Raw genomic sequence first — 15,368 nt, forward strand, 5'->3', positions numbered from 1 at the left:
AATCATCCTCCTGTACACACTGGCCACTAAACTGGCTCACTTCCTTACATGTTCCCAATGAAAGAGACAAAATCCACATCTCTTCCTGTGCTAAACTGTATTCTACAGTTTCTTTTGTCTCATCTTTGTGTGTCTCTCCCTCCTCCACAGCTCAGCACAGAAACTGCCTTGGGAAGCACAGAGAGGGAATGTTGCACTAAAAAGGACTGTAACTGTGCAGGATACTCTCTGGATTTGATAAACTCAGAATGCTGAAGCCTCAAATTAGCTCACGTTATAATCCTATTGAGATTTGGTCATTTTCACTGGAAGCATGTTTGGAAGAGATATAAAATACCAGGACAAACAGGAAGAATAGATTCAGCAAGAAAACTTGAGGCAGGCTCATATAAATGTGAACCATTAAAACCACTTCAAAAGACATTTAAAAGACAATCTCTGTGTTGCAAAGTTGGCAAATATTTTCCTTTCCCAGTCACACACTTTATATCTATAAATAACAGGAGGGGCTTTAATGACAAGTTTGCTCCTCCTGGATTGGAAGAGCAAATATTTGTAGCATGCAGCAACCAGAAGCAGCTTGTCCACAGGGGCGTGAGACAGATCCAGAGACAGGGAGAGGAGGGAGAGGTGGAGGTAGAAGTAGTGGAGGTGGAGGTGGAGGCAGTGAGCTAGTGGCTCATTTACTGGAGGGCCAGAGCTTGATGGCTACAATGGCTCGTCTGTATGTGTGTGTTTGTACTGGCCAGTGTGTGTGTGCCCGTAGGAACAGAACACAGTCTGATAGACAGCACTGCCAACAGGTGGCAGCAGAGCACGCTTATTTTTCCTCTACGTGTGTGTACGTTGTGTGTGCATGCAAGAGCTCCTCGATGCCGAGAAACAGTCGCCCACTATTTATAGTGAGTGATGAGGGGAGGGGATGAGGAGGGGGACACACAGAGAGGAGAAGCAGTGATGTAGCAGAAATTAAGAAAGATGCCTGCGTCTCCTTAACGTGATTGTCAGAGATTTAAAAAGAGGAATCAATAAGAATTGTGACTTTAAGAAAAAGCTCCTTGTTAGTCTGCATTAAAGCTGTTTTCTGTCGTAGCGCCATACACGCAGAACGTTCCGCCTTTAATATCCAGAGCTCCACAACACAGCTGACGTTCTATTGATTTGTCCTCCCCCGTTCAAACATTCTGCCTCAGTGGACATATTTATATCCTGATATAAAGCCAATGCCACATGCAAGTGCAATAACTTCCTCTTATCTAAATGTGCGAGTAATTCAAGCACGTCTGCATACGACACCCACACATACAGTAAAGAAGCTTCCATTTTACAGGCATCACATGCAGGAGTAGCTCTCATTTAACTTGAATAAGTCCTCTGCAGACATTTTCAATTTGCATGAAAACACTGGGAAACAGTGTTTTCATGTTGCAGTACTTACATGAAACAATTTGCCTATCATTATACAGCAGCAGTTTTTCAATTCTCACAGACAGTAGAGGCTCACAGAAGCTTTCGCACATTCCCCATCAGTCGTTTGCATAGTTGTGTCACAGCATACTATATTACATGAACGTCACTGTCACCCTGAAAGTCCCGGTATCCAATATCTCAGATGATATTGACAGAATTTTGTTAAGTTAGAGAGCTGGGCAGTGACTGAACAACGAGGTAACAAACATAAAGACTCCCACAATGACCTCTTGAGTAGTTTGCAGAGCACACACGCTGATGAAGTTTACACGCCAAGAGGAGCCTCTGCCACCTTTGACTCACTCACTCTGTAAATGTACGTTTATGAGCTGAACAGATGGACTGTTGTCATGCAAACAAAAAGAGCCAGCTCACTATTGTGCTCCAGTATAAGACAGTCTCATAGCACAGCCGATGCCACGCCGGCTAAACCATGGCGGTCGCTGAGCTTAATGACCCAGAGAGTTAATAAGGCTGTTTGTTCTTGGTATTTCTAATTCCAGCACCTGCCACAGTTTGTTTTCTATTGTGCAGAATATGATGACAATAATGATGTGTAAGACAGAGGAAGAGCTGTGTGGAAGAGTGGGAAAGAGAGGAAATAAACACATGTAAGACAAACTAGGAGCAGACAGTAGGAGGCAATTAACCAGGTAGTGTTAGACAGACATACGAGGAGAAGCAAAGTCAGAAAAATCAAAAACCTTTGACTCTATCAGTGTACAACATGACGCCGTACAGCTTTGCTGCACTTCAGCGGTTTGATCAGTGACACTATTCCCGTGTTACAGAACAGAACGTCAGAGTTTATTTCAGGAAATTTTGTTTGAGAGAAAATCAAATGTCAGACACCGACAGCAACACGCTCTTCTTCTTCACAGAAGCGCCTCCACATTCGGAGTGTTTTTACAATACACTCTGTCAATAGTTAAACCCCTGGAGGCCAATTAGCTCAGGCAGTCTGATTGCAGGTAACAGTAAATGTGTTGTGAAAACTGCGCCTGTTGAAAACACCTCCTGTTTTCCTTGGAAGCTCTTAAACAACAATGTGGCTAAAATGTTGGGGTGTTGTTGGATTTAATTGGCCATTTCCTTGTGGGGTTTCTATGCAGGCCCACATGTAATGAGAGGATACAGACGTTCATACTGCATCCCCTCTCTGGTGAGAGTTAACCTTGCCAGGCTACATGAATCCAGCAAATCTAAATTCACTCTTTGTGCAGCACCAGTCTTAAGCAAGTTGGTTTCAACACTTTAATGATCTGCTTCACTGCTGAGCACATCTTTGCTTCTCTCTGTCAGTGCCTCCAACATCCCTGGCTGCTTGGTTTTAGGTGCTCAGTACAGAGCTGGATCTGCAGGCAGAGAATCATTTTTTTTGGCTCAAGCACTGTTCAGAATCTTTTCTGTACAAAGGAGGTTTAAATCTCAATCCATCTTTTTCTAGAACTGCCTGAATCATGATCTATGGCTTTTTCGCACTTTGTATCCCTGCCCAAGCTCATGTGTGATGTCTCTCTCCTCTCTCCTCCTCCTCCCTCCCTGCTCCGATGGGAAGGCATCTGGTTTCAGAGGCCAGAGAAATCGAAGCTCTCTCCCACCTTATTCTTCTGAAAAGGATGCCGACTGGAGCCAAAAGACAGACTCCATCTTTCAATGCCAGCACTAATGATGGTTTTCACCTTCAGCAGGCATTGTTGGCAGGTTCTGGAGGACCATGTAATTTTATTCTATTCCCCTATGGCTCCATAAATTTAGTGAAAACTCACTCCCTACAGTAGTAACCCAGCGTTACTTCCAAGGCCAAGGTCACAGGAAAAACTAATGACATTACTTTCAGGTTAGGTTAAAAGAAGCATTTCCCTCACTATCAGAGTTTTAGCTGAAGTTAGCAGCTGTTTTACTCTTAATCGGATTAGGAGAACCCCAACTAATTGGACCCAAGAGAGACTTACATTAGTCAAACACACTGGTTAGTCCTAAACGCACTGATTCTGCCAACATTAAAGTGAAAACTAAGCAGCCAAACAGGTTTATGTTGAACTAGGGCTGCCAGATTTTCACTGCAAAATTATCACATGTAAACACAACTGCACAACAGTGTACAAAAAGCCTGACATCCTGACATGCACCAGCCATGCCTGCTTTTCTTATTATCTCCACTGACTCAAACGGCATTAGCTGAGCCTTATACCTGGCTCTTTCTTGGCTCTTTGGCATGATATCATGTAGCAATCAATTCCCCTCCAAAAGGGTTCTAGATTTAACATGAGACAGTGTGAAACATTAAAAACTCAGCCAGAGACAACATTTTCAACCACAGCTAATGTTTGCTTAATTAGCTAGCCAGACACAGCTCTAAAAATCTGCTGGCATCAGTAGGAAAAAATAAAGGTTGTGGTTAAATGAATGATAAATCTGGCACTGTTATCATTGTTAACTGCCAATTTCATGTCCCCAGATTAATCTACATAAAGATAAAATTGATCTGTTTCGGGCATTTATTGTTTTGTTTTTGTTGTATATATCATGCAGTTCAATTCAAAGTCGAAGCAAAGGATTTATAGCAGATGGAGAGTCTTACATCAGTTGGAGGTGAACATGCTCTCCACTTCACAGTTTCAGTTCTGCCACAAAACAAAGCTATTTGTGTTAAACAGCTCAAAACACATTATGTGAACATTTGTGTGTTCAGTTGAGAGCTCGCTCCACACAGTACAATCCAGCCTGGCTGCAGTCTCTGTGGCTGTGTCCTTGTCTTTGTGTGTGAGAGTGGTTTGAGTAGTGAGACGAAGAGACAAGTCATGACGTGAATGGAGAAGTGCTTCTGTGGATGTCTGAACCGAGGACAGACTCGGTACAAAGTGCAGCTACTCGGCTCTTCCAGACGTAAAGGCACTCTTTAACACCCAAACATCATCCATCTCTTTCAAGAATTAAATCTTTACTCTCTAACTTGTCTTTTGAGTTACACATTAGCACTCAAATATGCTAAAAAAATGACTCTGCAAATTACTTACTTTTTGCATTTAGTCACGCTTGGCAGCTGTTTTGCATATGAGCCAAATTGATGTCTTATTTATCTTTTGTAAATCTCTCTGTTCTATCTGAGCAATCCAATTTTTTAAATTTCTTTGAAATAACTCCATTTCAAAAAAGCTTTTCAAAGTATGTCTCACACACTTATTATATTACAAGAATGTTCAGAGCAGGTTTCACAGCCTCTGCACATAAAGACTGTTTGTGAAAAGACAGTGTGTCCTCAATATTCTGCAGGTTAGCTGAGCCACAGTTTCTTGGTCATTTAAAAGAAGCGTGAGTTGGTTTGTGGCTTTCATAGCTGTCTAATAAGCACCGTACCCTCACACTTTAATTTCCCTGAAGGGTCTTTTTTTTTTTCATGTGAGACAATTTACAGCAGGATGGACTCACCTTGGTTTCTCGGAGGAGGAACTGGAGGTCTCGGCCGCTCAGGATGCCGTGGTTCTTGACGTAGCTTGGCAGGTGCACAGTGCTGGTACCGTGCACTGTGCCGTGAACCTCCATGTAGCTGTGGATGATGTCAAGGTATTTCTTTTTGTCCTGGAACACACAAGGAGATACATTCATTTTGTTAATATTTTATTCAGAGCGATCATGTTTTAAAGAGGGTACATTTCTGTCCAAAGGGAGACACACCATTAAAAAAAATACATCCTCTTCTTGCAAAATACTGATATAAGATTGGAATACCTTTGACCTTTGACCACCAAAATCTTAACAGTTCATCCTAAGACATTTTATATGGGTTTTTTGACATGCACTACTGACGTTCACTGAAAGGTTTTGTGAAACACAGTGGCACTGTGAAGTAGGATAGCTCAGGCTGTTAAAGACCTGCTTGGAAAGCATAAGGTTGGTGGTTCGATCCTTATCAAGAGCAGGTGAATTTTAAAGGCTGCTGTCCAGAGGATAGAGTGAAAGGTCCTGTGAAATACAGTGAAAGAGTGAGATGGAATAGCTCAGGCTGTTAAAGAGCTGTGCTGAAATTCTAAGGTTGATGGTTTGATCCTAATCCAAGACAGGTGAATTTTAAAGTCCAACACCTAAATGAAAAGGTTAAATGCGCCCGGAGAAAAAGCCATATGTGTAGGCAGTATTACTCAGTGGTTAAGGCTACTGGCCTTGGTGTGGGAGACTGGTGTTTAAATCTGGTCAGGTTGATGGTTTGATTCTTATCCAGGGCAGGTGAAATTTAAAGTCCAACACCCAAAAGAAAAGGTTAAATGCGCCCGGAGAAAAGGTATATGTGTAGGCAGCATAACTCAGTGGTTAAGACTACTGGCCTTACTGCGGGACACTGGGGTTCAAATCTGGTCAGGTTGATGGTTTGATTCTTATCCAGGGCAGGTGAGTTTTAAAGTCCAACACCCAAATGAAAAGGTTAAATGCGCCCGGAGAAAAGGTATATGTGTAGGCAGCATAACTCAGTGGTTAAGACTACTGGCCTTAGTGCGGGAGACTGGGGTTCAAATCTGGTCAGGTTGATGGTTTGATTCTTATCCAGGGCAGGTGAAATTTAAAGTCCAACGCCCAAATGAAAAGGTTAAATGCGCCCAGAGAAAAACATGATATGTGTAGCAGCAGGATAGCTCAGTGGGTAAGACCACTGGCCTTAGTGTGGGAGACTGGGGTTCACATCCAATGTTACCATATGCACGTCATCGCACGGCAAGGGGGAGCCAGGACGCCAGGGAAAAGTGGGGATGTCATCATCATCCCCACATTAATTAACATTATTTGGGTAATAGGAAAGGTATGCAGGAGGGGGGTAGGACTGGGTAATAGGGAAGGTAGCTAGGAATACAGTAATAGGAAAGGAAGGAAGGAAAGTAGATCAGAAAAATAGTAATAGGAAAGGAAGCTAGCTAGGAATAAAGTAATAGGAAAGGCAGGAAGAAAAGTAGATCAGAAAAACAGTGAAAGGAAGGCAGCTAGGACTGGGTAATAGGAAAGGCAGGAAGAAAAGTAGATCAGAAAAACAGTGAAAGGAAGGTAGCTAGGAATAAAGTAATAGGAAAGGTAGCTAGGGATAAAGTAATAGGAAAGGCAGGAAGAAAAGTAGATCAGAAAAACAGTGAAAGGAAGGTAGCTAGGAATACAGTAATAGGGAAAGGCAGGAAGAAAAGTAGATCAGAAGAACAGTGAAAGGAAGGAATAGGAAAGTCATTTTTGAAAATGCCTTCACCTAGCTTCCCTACTCCCAGCTACCTTCATGCCTACCCTACTACCCAGTGCTAGCTACCTTCCTTCCTAGTATTTAGTGCCAGCTTCCTAGCTACTACCCAGTGCTAGCTACCTACCTTCCTTCCTAGTATTCAGTGCCAGCTTCCTAGCTACTACCCAGTGCTAGCTACCTACCTACCTACCTTCCTTCTATTCAGTGCCAGCTTCCTAGCTACTACCCAGTGCTAGCTACCTACCTACCTACCTTCCTAGTATTCAGTGCCAGCTTCCTAGCTACTACCCAGTGCTAGCTACCTTCCACTCAGTCCCAGCTACCCTACCTTTCCTATTACCACTTTCCCTATTACCCCTTCCTGCCTACTCCCCAGTCTAGCTACCTTACTGTCTACCCTATTTCCTATTACCCAAATAATGTGGGGATGATGACATCCCCACTTTTTCCTGGCGTCCTGGCTCCCCCTTGCCGTGCCATGACGTGCATATGGTAGCATTGGATTTGAACCCCAGTCTCCCGCACAAAGGCCAGTAGTCTAACCCACTGAGCTATCCTGCTACACATGTCATCTTTTCTCCGGGCGCATTTAACCTTTTCATTTGGGTGTTGGACTTTAAATTTCACCTGCCCTGGATAAGAATCAAACCATCAACCTGACCAGATTTGAACCCCAGTCTCCTGCACCAAGGCCAGTAGTTTTACCCACCGAGCTATCCTGTTGCTACACATGTCATCTTTTCTCCGGGCGCATTTAACCTTTTCATTTGGGCGTTGGACTTTAAAACTCACCTGCCCTGGATAAGGATCAAACCATCAACCTGACCAGATTTGAAGCACAGTCTTCCACACCAAGGCCAGTAGCCTTAACCACTGAACTAAGCTGCTGCTATAACACAACTTTTCTCCAGGCGCATTTACCCTTTACATTTCGGAGTCGGACTTTAAAATTCACCTGTCCTGGATAAGGATCAAACCATCAACCTGACCAGATTTGAACCCCAGTCTCCTGCACCAAGGCCAGTAGCCTTAACCAGTGAGCTAAGCTGCTGCTATAACACAACTTTTCTCCAGGCGCATTTACCCTTTACATTTCGGAGTCGGACTTTAAAATTCACCTGTCCTGGATAAGGATCAAACCATCAACCTGACCAGATTTGAACCCCAGTCTCCTGCAACAAGGCCAGTAGCCTTACATAAAATGTAATTATTTCATAATTTTATCTTATTAGACATTTGTGGGAAAGTTTGTCATGATTATGGTATGGGGCCAACCTCTAGCTCACCTGGTTGAGTATGCACCCCATATACACCGAGTCCTTCACAGTGGATGTAGGTTCAATTCTGAGTAGTAGCTTTTTGCTGTATGTCTCTCCCACCTTTCCCTTCTGCCTTCAGTTATACTATCAATAAAAGGAAATGGCCCCCACCCCCAAAAATAATAATTAGGTTATGAATCCTTGATTGCAGCCAAAAATGTGTTTTGTGACCTCACAAAACACATCTTTGTGTTTTGTGAGGTCACAATGACCCTAACTTTTGACCACCAATGTCTAATCAGTTAATTGCAAGTCCAAGTGGACATTTGTCCCAAATTTGAAAAAAATCCCCCAAAACATTCTTGAGATATCTCGTTCACAGGAGTGTGAGAGTGTGTGCCAACGCAGAGGCATAGAAACAAAACCTTTAGGTTTTTGGGGTTGAGCTGATCTGGAAGAAACACCCTTAAATGAATCACATTTGTTTGAGAGGGGATCAGGATCATTACTTTGTTATGTGGCCTGATGAACTTTTGTTCGAGCTACCTGACTGACCATCTGGCCACAAAGGCAGGCGAAGCTAAAAATAGCACTGTATGAGGAGCATCAGTGCACACAATACCTTGCTATTGTTATTGAAGTCTGCCTGATCTGTGATGTTCTTGATCAAAAACACAAAGCATTCAAAGCATGCCAATAAATCCCGCTTCCTTTATACCGAAAGTCCTGTCCAGCCCACTTTCATCACACAGGAATGCAGGTGATTTTATAAGGGACGAGTTCAAAAGTGAAACTAGGAAAAGAAGACATTTTAAATACATATTTTATTTTGCTTTTATTTTTACAGGGGCACCCATCTTGGCTCTGGAGGAATCTAAACAAACAATCCTGATGATGTTATGAGGGTTATCTTGGCTATAGAGGTACAGCTGTACAGGTGTATAGGGACTACAGGTGGAAATTAGCAAATGCTGCTATAACCTGGCTCAAAACATTTTCTCTTGTCCTACAAGATTGTTAAATTGTGCATTGTCCCTGTTTTAAATAAATAAATTGATGATTCCTAAAAAAAAATCCTCATAGAACTGACTTTTTTTGAACATAACTACAATCTTGGGGCAGAAGTTGATGTAGGTATCTGTCTGTCAGAAAGAGTCAAACAAAGGTGACTACTATCAGTTTGCATCAGGGGAAATAAAGGACACAGATTTTGAGGTTTGACCCAAAACCTAGGGACTAAAAGTCAGGAGAACTTACCCTCTGCTGCACAAAACATTTTTGTTTTAACACAACTTTTGAGTTTGCCAACTTTAATAAAAGTGCAAATCTTAATTGCTGTAGTAACACAGAATTTATCTTCAGGAAAAATAGGAGTAATGCTGCATTCAAATGGGGTCGTTTTTACAGTCTTCAGGAGTTGATGTTTGCGCCTCCCTCTTTTGGTATTCAAGGCCTCGTTGGTGGAACTTTTATGGAAGCTCTGAGTTCGTGAGTTGCGGTGTGTTTGCTGATGTTTCCAGAAATGGCGCAAGGTAAGAATGTGAATTTTTTGGTGGATGCTAAGTTAATGTATTGTAATTTTATACATATGCAGTTTTTCTTCATAATAATATCTGAGGAAAATGTTCATATTCCCAACAGCCTCTGATTTCCTGTATCACTGTATCCACTCACAAGCTTGCTAAATTGTTAGCCTTGGTAGCTTCTACATACTGACCGTAGCATCCATGTTGCTGCCTAGCAGCAGTGCTCTTACGACTCAACCACTTAAATGCCAAGCATATCGTACATGGCTTTCCATGTCATAACTACAAGTTCACAAGCTCCATGTGAAGGCAGCATAAGCCTCTTGTGGAAAGTGAGCCAAACACCTCAATCAATCTGTTTTTATTATATCCACCCTGATGAAGACCCTCTGATATAAAAACTCTTTAAACCACTGCTGTATCCCAAAAATAGAGGTTTTGAATATTAATTTTTCTCTGCATGTAAAGTGCTCTTTCATCTTAAAGGGCACCTTTAATGTTCCCCAGAATTTACTGCAGTGATTGCACTTTGCCTCTGCTTTCTTTCATGTGTTCTGAGGATTAAGAATTCAGTCCATGTGACAACAGTCCAGTGTGTACTGAAGCAGAATAACAAGTGATGTTAAAGATGCTTTAAAATACTAATAGTGACTCAAGGGTGTGTGTGTGTATGCTGGTGTTCAGCCGACTGTGTAGCAAAATGTGACATCGTAAAAATGTCATAATGAAGTCTCCTTAAAGTGTTGAGCGACTTCAAATATTAGGCCATCAGCTTCTTGGACTGGTCCATAATGTGTTTACTTTGAACATCTTTTAAGTTTCTTGGCACTCGCTGTCAAGTTGGTCATAGAAGCCCCGCAAGAGCGTCTTTTCAAAAAATAAGTTAATCAGTCTGGATGGAAACATTACTTCCATAATAAAAGGCCTTTGATGGTCCCCACACTGAGATTTTCACAGCAGGCCTTTGATTCTTTAAAAACGAGGACATGACTGCCGTATAACCCTGCCAAATTTGCACACAAAATATTCCCTTGTGTCTCCTGCTGAGATGCAGCGCAAAGAGTGTCTTTTTCACTTTGTCCTGTACCTGCTGCAGACTGAGCCATACGGGAGACACGTAGAGTACAGCTCTTAAAGCTGAGCCCTTCAGGGAGGCAGTATAGATGAAAGCTGGCCATTTTCTTCATAATGGCAGGATGCCTCAAAGGCACATTCACCATTTTGTTCACACACACTCATACAAACTGGAATATTATTGATAACCAATAGTTGCCACACTCATGGGGCAGCAGGGCCTCATTATTGTTAAAAGCTACTTGTTTCTTGTCCTACACACGAGCCTGCCTTTCAAACTCTTCTTCCTTCAGGACATGTCCCTGCTGTCACTCTGTGTGTGTGTGTGTGTGTGTGTGTGTGTGTGTGAGAGAGAGATGAAGTCCTAATTAGAAGGTGAAATCACTACCCTGTAATCTTTTCACTCAGGAGAGCTGAGCTAGGATTTATGAGCGTGTGTGTGAGGGGATTTACAAATGAAGGTTGCTGGTAGGCACCTGAAAAAGGCGCGCACACACACACTTTCAAAAATCTATAAAATGTTGTGCAGGTCAGAAGAAGCCAATGAAAAAGAAGAGCTGAGACATCCGCACTTTGTATCGGCAAGAAAGGAGTCAAAAAATATTAACAATGATTTTTTTTATCTGTCTGGAAGTGAGGCTAAAAACACTGTAGCTCAAATGCAGTCTGGTGATTCATGTTAATATTTTGAATAGTTACAGATATTTGCTGCGCTTTTTACATCAGCTGATGCTTTAAATACAAAAGCCATCAGTATCTAAAGGAGAAACATACATCTTAGACATATGTTCAGACTGGGAATGGTTTGCTGGCGTTCAACACAGCATAAAACATTAATTTTATTGATTTTACGACTGCTTTGGTGCAAAGTTTCAGAGCCGAGGCAGCTATAAAATACCGCAATGATATATGAGATTTAGGAAAGCACTACTGTAAGTTAGAATGTGGGTTATAATGAGCATTTCAGCTGTACATTGTTAGCATACATGTGACAGGACTGCCTGTAGATGAAGGAAAAAAAGCACGACTAAAAGAAAAACATAAAGTCTCTTCAGGCAGCAGGATGTGTGTGATGTGTTCATTGTGAACGCTTGAGTTGCTGTGTGTGCGCGAGAGAGACACATAGATTGCCATGACCCTTCGAGGCAGTCACCACACAAAGCTTTACGGTCAGAGGACATCACTTGCCAGATGCTCTCTGGAGCATGGCTGGATTGTCTCTCACACTGACACACAGGGTTGGAATAAAGAGGAGCGTGTTTAAAAAGAACAACACAGAGACAGGCTGGAAGATGTGAAAATCACATCCCTAGCAAAGAGCGACAGGAATACATTAGTGGGACAACATGTAAGAGACGCGTGTGGATTGTCTTTGCTTTTCCTTCATGTAATGATAGTATGTCACCTCCAGTTCATGGTCCTGTCTTGGCTGTCAGCACACTGTGAAGAAGTTATGACTTGTGACGTGAAGACAGACTGATAACATCACACGACTGTGATGTCCTCAGACAGCCCATATGGACTCGTGTGCATTGTATGTGGATGTATACGCCTCCAATCACCTACAATCTGAAACCAGGAAGCAGATCGATTGCGGCAGGCTTGCACAGGAGCACGTGCTTGGGGAGTTATAAAATAACTGCTTTAGCTGGAGAGGTTGATTGAAGCAGGAGGGAAGGAGGAGGAGGCGAGTTTTATGACCTTGTAAATCAGAGGGAATTTGTAAACCCTGGCTCTGAGAGGAAACAGGAGAGGCGGCGGCTGCTTTCTGTCGGTGGAGGGAGGAGGCTGAGGGATGAGTGTCCGGGGAGGAAAGCTTACAGGCTGAGAGATACAACCTTTGCGACTCGCAGCGAGGAAGTTAAGGCGGAAAAGGCTGAGATACACAGCTACCTTGTTATTGATGCCATTGATCCCTCTTTATGACTGCAAGCATTTCACCACTTTGTCAGAAAGACATGAATAATAAAATGCAACGTTTCCAATAAATACATGTCAGGTTACTATTTGTAATTCAATATACTGCTTCCACATGTTTATGTCTATGAGCTCTTTCTTCTCTGTGAGACTGTACTTACTTAGGCACAGCAGTACTTTGAGGCTAAACCATGGACTGTAAAAAATAATGGATGTAGCCACCGTGCTGTCACCTATCGGTTTGTGGACTCCCGTTTGCCTTGAGTTTGGCATTTTGGCCGTCGCCATCTTGCTTTTTTTAGAGCCAGAAGTGACAATAATTGGACAAGAAGGTTGAGCTAACACAAACGCTAGCTGCTAGCTTGGTTAGCATGGCGCATTTACAGTCTATGGTTAACTGTGACAATGCTAATGCTAATTTTTGCTGGGCTTAAAACCATTAAAGCAAAAAGTACTTACCGGAAAAACTGAACATGCGACTCCTCTTTTAATCAACCAAAACGCTACAATTAACTTTCATGACCTGAAGACACACTGAAATAGCAACAGCTATGCCTATACTATGTGAATCTGGGGTTATGCCATGTTTACGTTTCCTAAACAGCGTAGTTGTGGTAGTACTTGTCAATGGATGGCAACCAGCTGTCACTCAAAGCAGTTAATTTAGCATAATTTTACATTTTAAAATTGAAATGAGTGAGTTGCATAAAACAATCACCACGTTACATTTGTCAATGGGAAACTGTTTTTTGTACCAGGCTGTAAACATGTTTATTTCTAAGGAGTACATTTTGGCATGTCGACATTGGCTTCATTTTCAGCCCCAGAGGTTGTTGCTTGGCTAAATGGTAGCACCATGCTAACATGCTCACAATGTTAACCATGTTCACTGCCTTAGCTTCGCATGCTAACATTTGCTAAAGCAAACAGTTCAAGACCTGTCAGCACATTTATTTCAACTGACAACTTCATTCAGTGCTTATATTCAAACTTTTTTTCAGCCCTTCACTTTTTGAACTACCATTTCACTCTTTTTAAGTATTCGTATTTTGACTGCCACTTCAACTACAGAACAACTGTTCTACTTTAGTCACACGATTGATGTTTTAACTGCAAAATTTAACAGGAAAATTTCAGTAGCTTAAATCTTCCTCAGAAAATTACGACATGCATGGACTTGTGCATTGTCCCTGGTGACTTAATCTATCTTGATACGTTATCTAACATTTTATTTTGTTGTTTTTTCAAGTTCAATTCATGTTCTTTAAAATAACCAGTATAAGCAAAAGGAAAAAAACAATCATCACAGGTAAAGAACAGCCAGGCGTTACCTCAGCCAAATAATGTGGTTTTTAAACAGCAGATAAAAAAAGACATGTTTGCAAAGGCACACATATTCTGGCATCATTTATTATTTCCTGTTGATGTGTTCAATAATACTCAAATCTACTGAGAGGTTTGTTCCGCTGTTTGTCACAGAGTATCAGTTGCCTTATCTGTGGTTAAGATAGAAATCAACAAGCTTGATATGTGAGTGTACAGCACAGTTTCCCCTTTTCTATTCAACTTCTCGTCTCTGTGTTCGTACAGGGGCCGAGCTGCAGGGCTAAGAGCAGATTTTGATGTTTCAGCACTTGGTCTTGACAGGCTGTGGTGTCAAGACACAAGGGAGAGTTCACTTAATCTTGCTTTACAGCACATTCCAGCTAAAACAATCCACTTCTTCCTCCAACTATATTCGACACAAATTCTGTCTTCCTTGTGTTCGTTCGTTACGTTCTCAAAAAGACTCTAATGAGCAATGCATCACAGTGCTATAGTTCTGACTGCAGTAACCTCAAGAGGCGCAAAGAGATTTTGCCTCATCAGGATGCAGACAGATGCACTTGGTTCGACTTACTCGACCCTCAAACTTGCCTTCGACATCAAACATCAAACGCACCTCTGATCGTCTTCCCATCTGAAATCATTTCCGACTGACAGACTCTGGGGCCCCAAAACTGGAAGCTTGTCAGTCAGGACAAAAAAAAAAATCACTCCACTCATTCTTTTGAGAAGGAGGAANGACAGATGCACTTGGTTCGACTTACTCGACCCTCAAACTTGCCTTCGACATCAAACATCAAACGCCCCAAAACTGGAAGCTTGTCAGTCAGGACAAAAAAAAATCACTCCACTCATTCTTTTGAGAAGGAGGAAATATCATTTTCTCACACGACACACACTGAAATACGCACATATCTCTGCAATGATGTCATAACGTTGAGTCAGTGAGAAATAGCGGAAGTGGTGTATTATAAGTGTGGTCATTTGCAGAAGGGCACTTTAGCAATCCCAACGGCTATCAGGCCCACGCTATGACTGTTCTCCTTATTCACTGTTGTACTTTGAGTTATTATCAATTCCATAGACATTACTTGTATTTATTTCTCAGCCCTGGTCTTTCTGAACACTGATAATTCAAAATGCTCAGTATTTAACATTGATCAAGTGTACATAATCGTATTATTATGAGATGTACAGTTTATGAATCACCGTTATGAGTTATACAATGCATTAAAGTGCATGGAGGTTTATTTATACTCAGCAAATATAGCAAATGTGGTTCTTAAACGTCTGATGGACAGAAAATGGGGTACAACAACACATGAAGAGGAACCACCACTACAGATTAAAAGATTCCCAAACTGATAGATGAATATACGCCAGATGTACTTGTAAATAAACATCTTAACTGATGTGCAGTAAAACCCAATAGACACTTTGACAGATACTTAGAAATCGCCAGGGGAACACGGGTGGTAAATAGTATCCAGAAGTGCTTGGAGTGCAGTCAGGAGATGTTATTTACTTCCATGCTCTCCCACGCCCCATTAGACATAACAGTGTGTAACCTATTGGAGT

At 41.9% G+C, this 15,368-nt stretch overlaps 1 protein-coding gene across 1 annotated transcript in view; it reads right to left on the reverse strand.

Annotated features, from left to right (window-relative positions):
• Positions 1 to 15,368, reverse strand: part of mgat5 (alpha-1,6-mannosylglycoprotein 6-beta-N-acetylglucosaminyltransferase) — an 86,594-nt gene that overhangs the window by 7,510 nt on the left and 63,716 nt on the right. Inside the window, exon 12 of the mRNA XM_050063700.1 lies at positions 4,903 to 5,052. Within this exon, the coding sequence (XP_049919657.1) occupies positions 4,903 to 5,052 (150 nt within the window). The remainder of the gene's footprint in view (positions 1 to 4,902; positions 5,053 to 15,368) is intronic.

The sequence above is a fragment of the Epinephelus moara genome, chromosome 15, assembly GCF_006386435.1.
Source record: "Epinephelus moara isolate mb chromosome 15, YSFRI_EMoa_1.0, whole genome shotgun sequence".
Lineage (NCBI taxonomy): Eukaryota > Metazoa > Chordata > Actinopteri > Perciformes > Serranidae > Epinephelus > Epinephelus moara.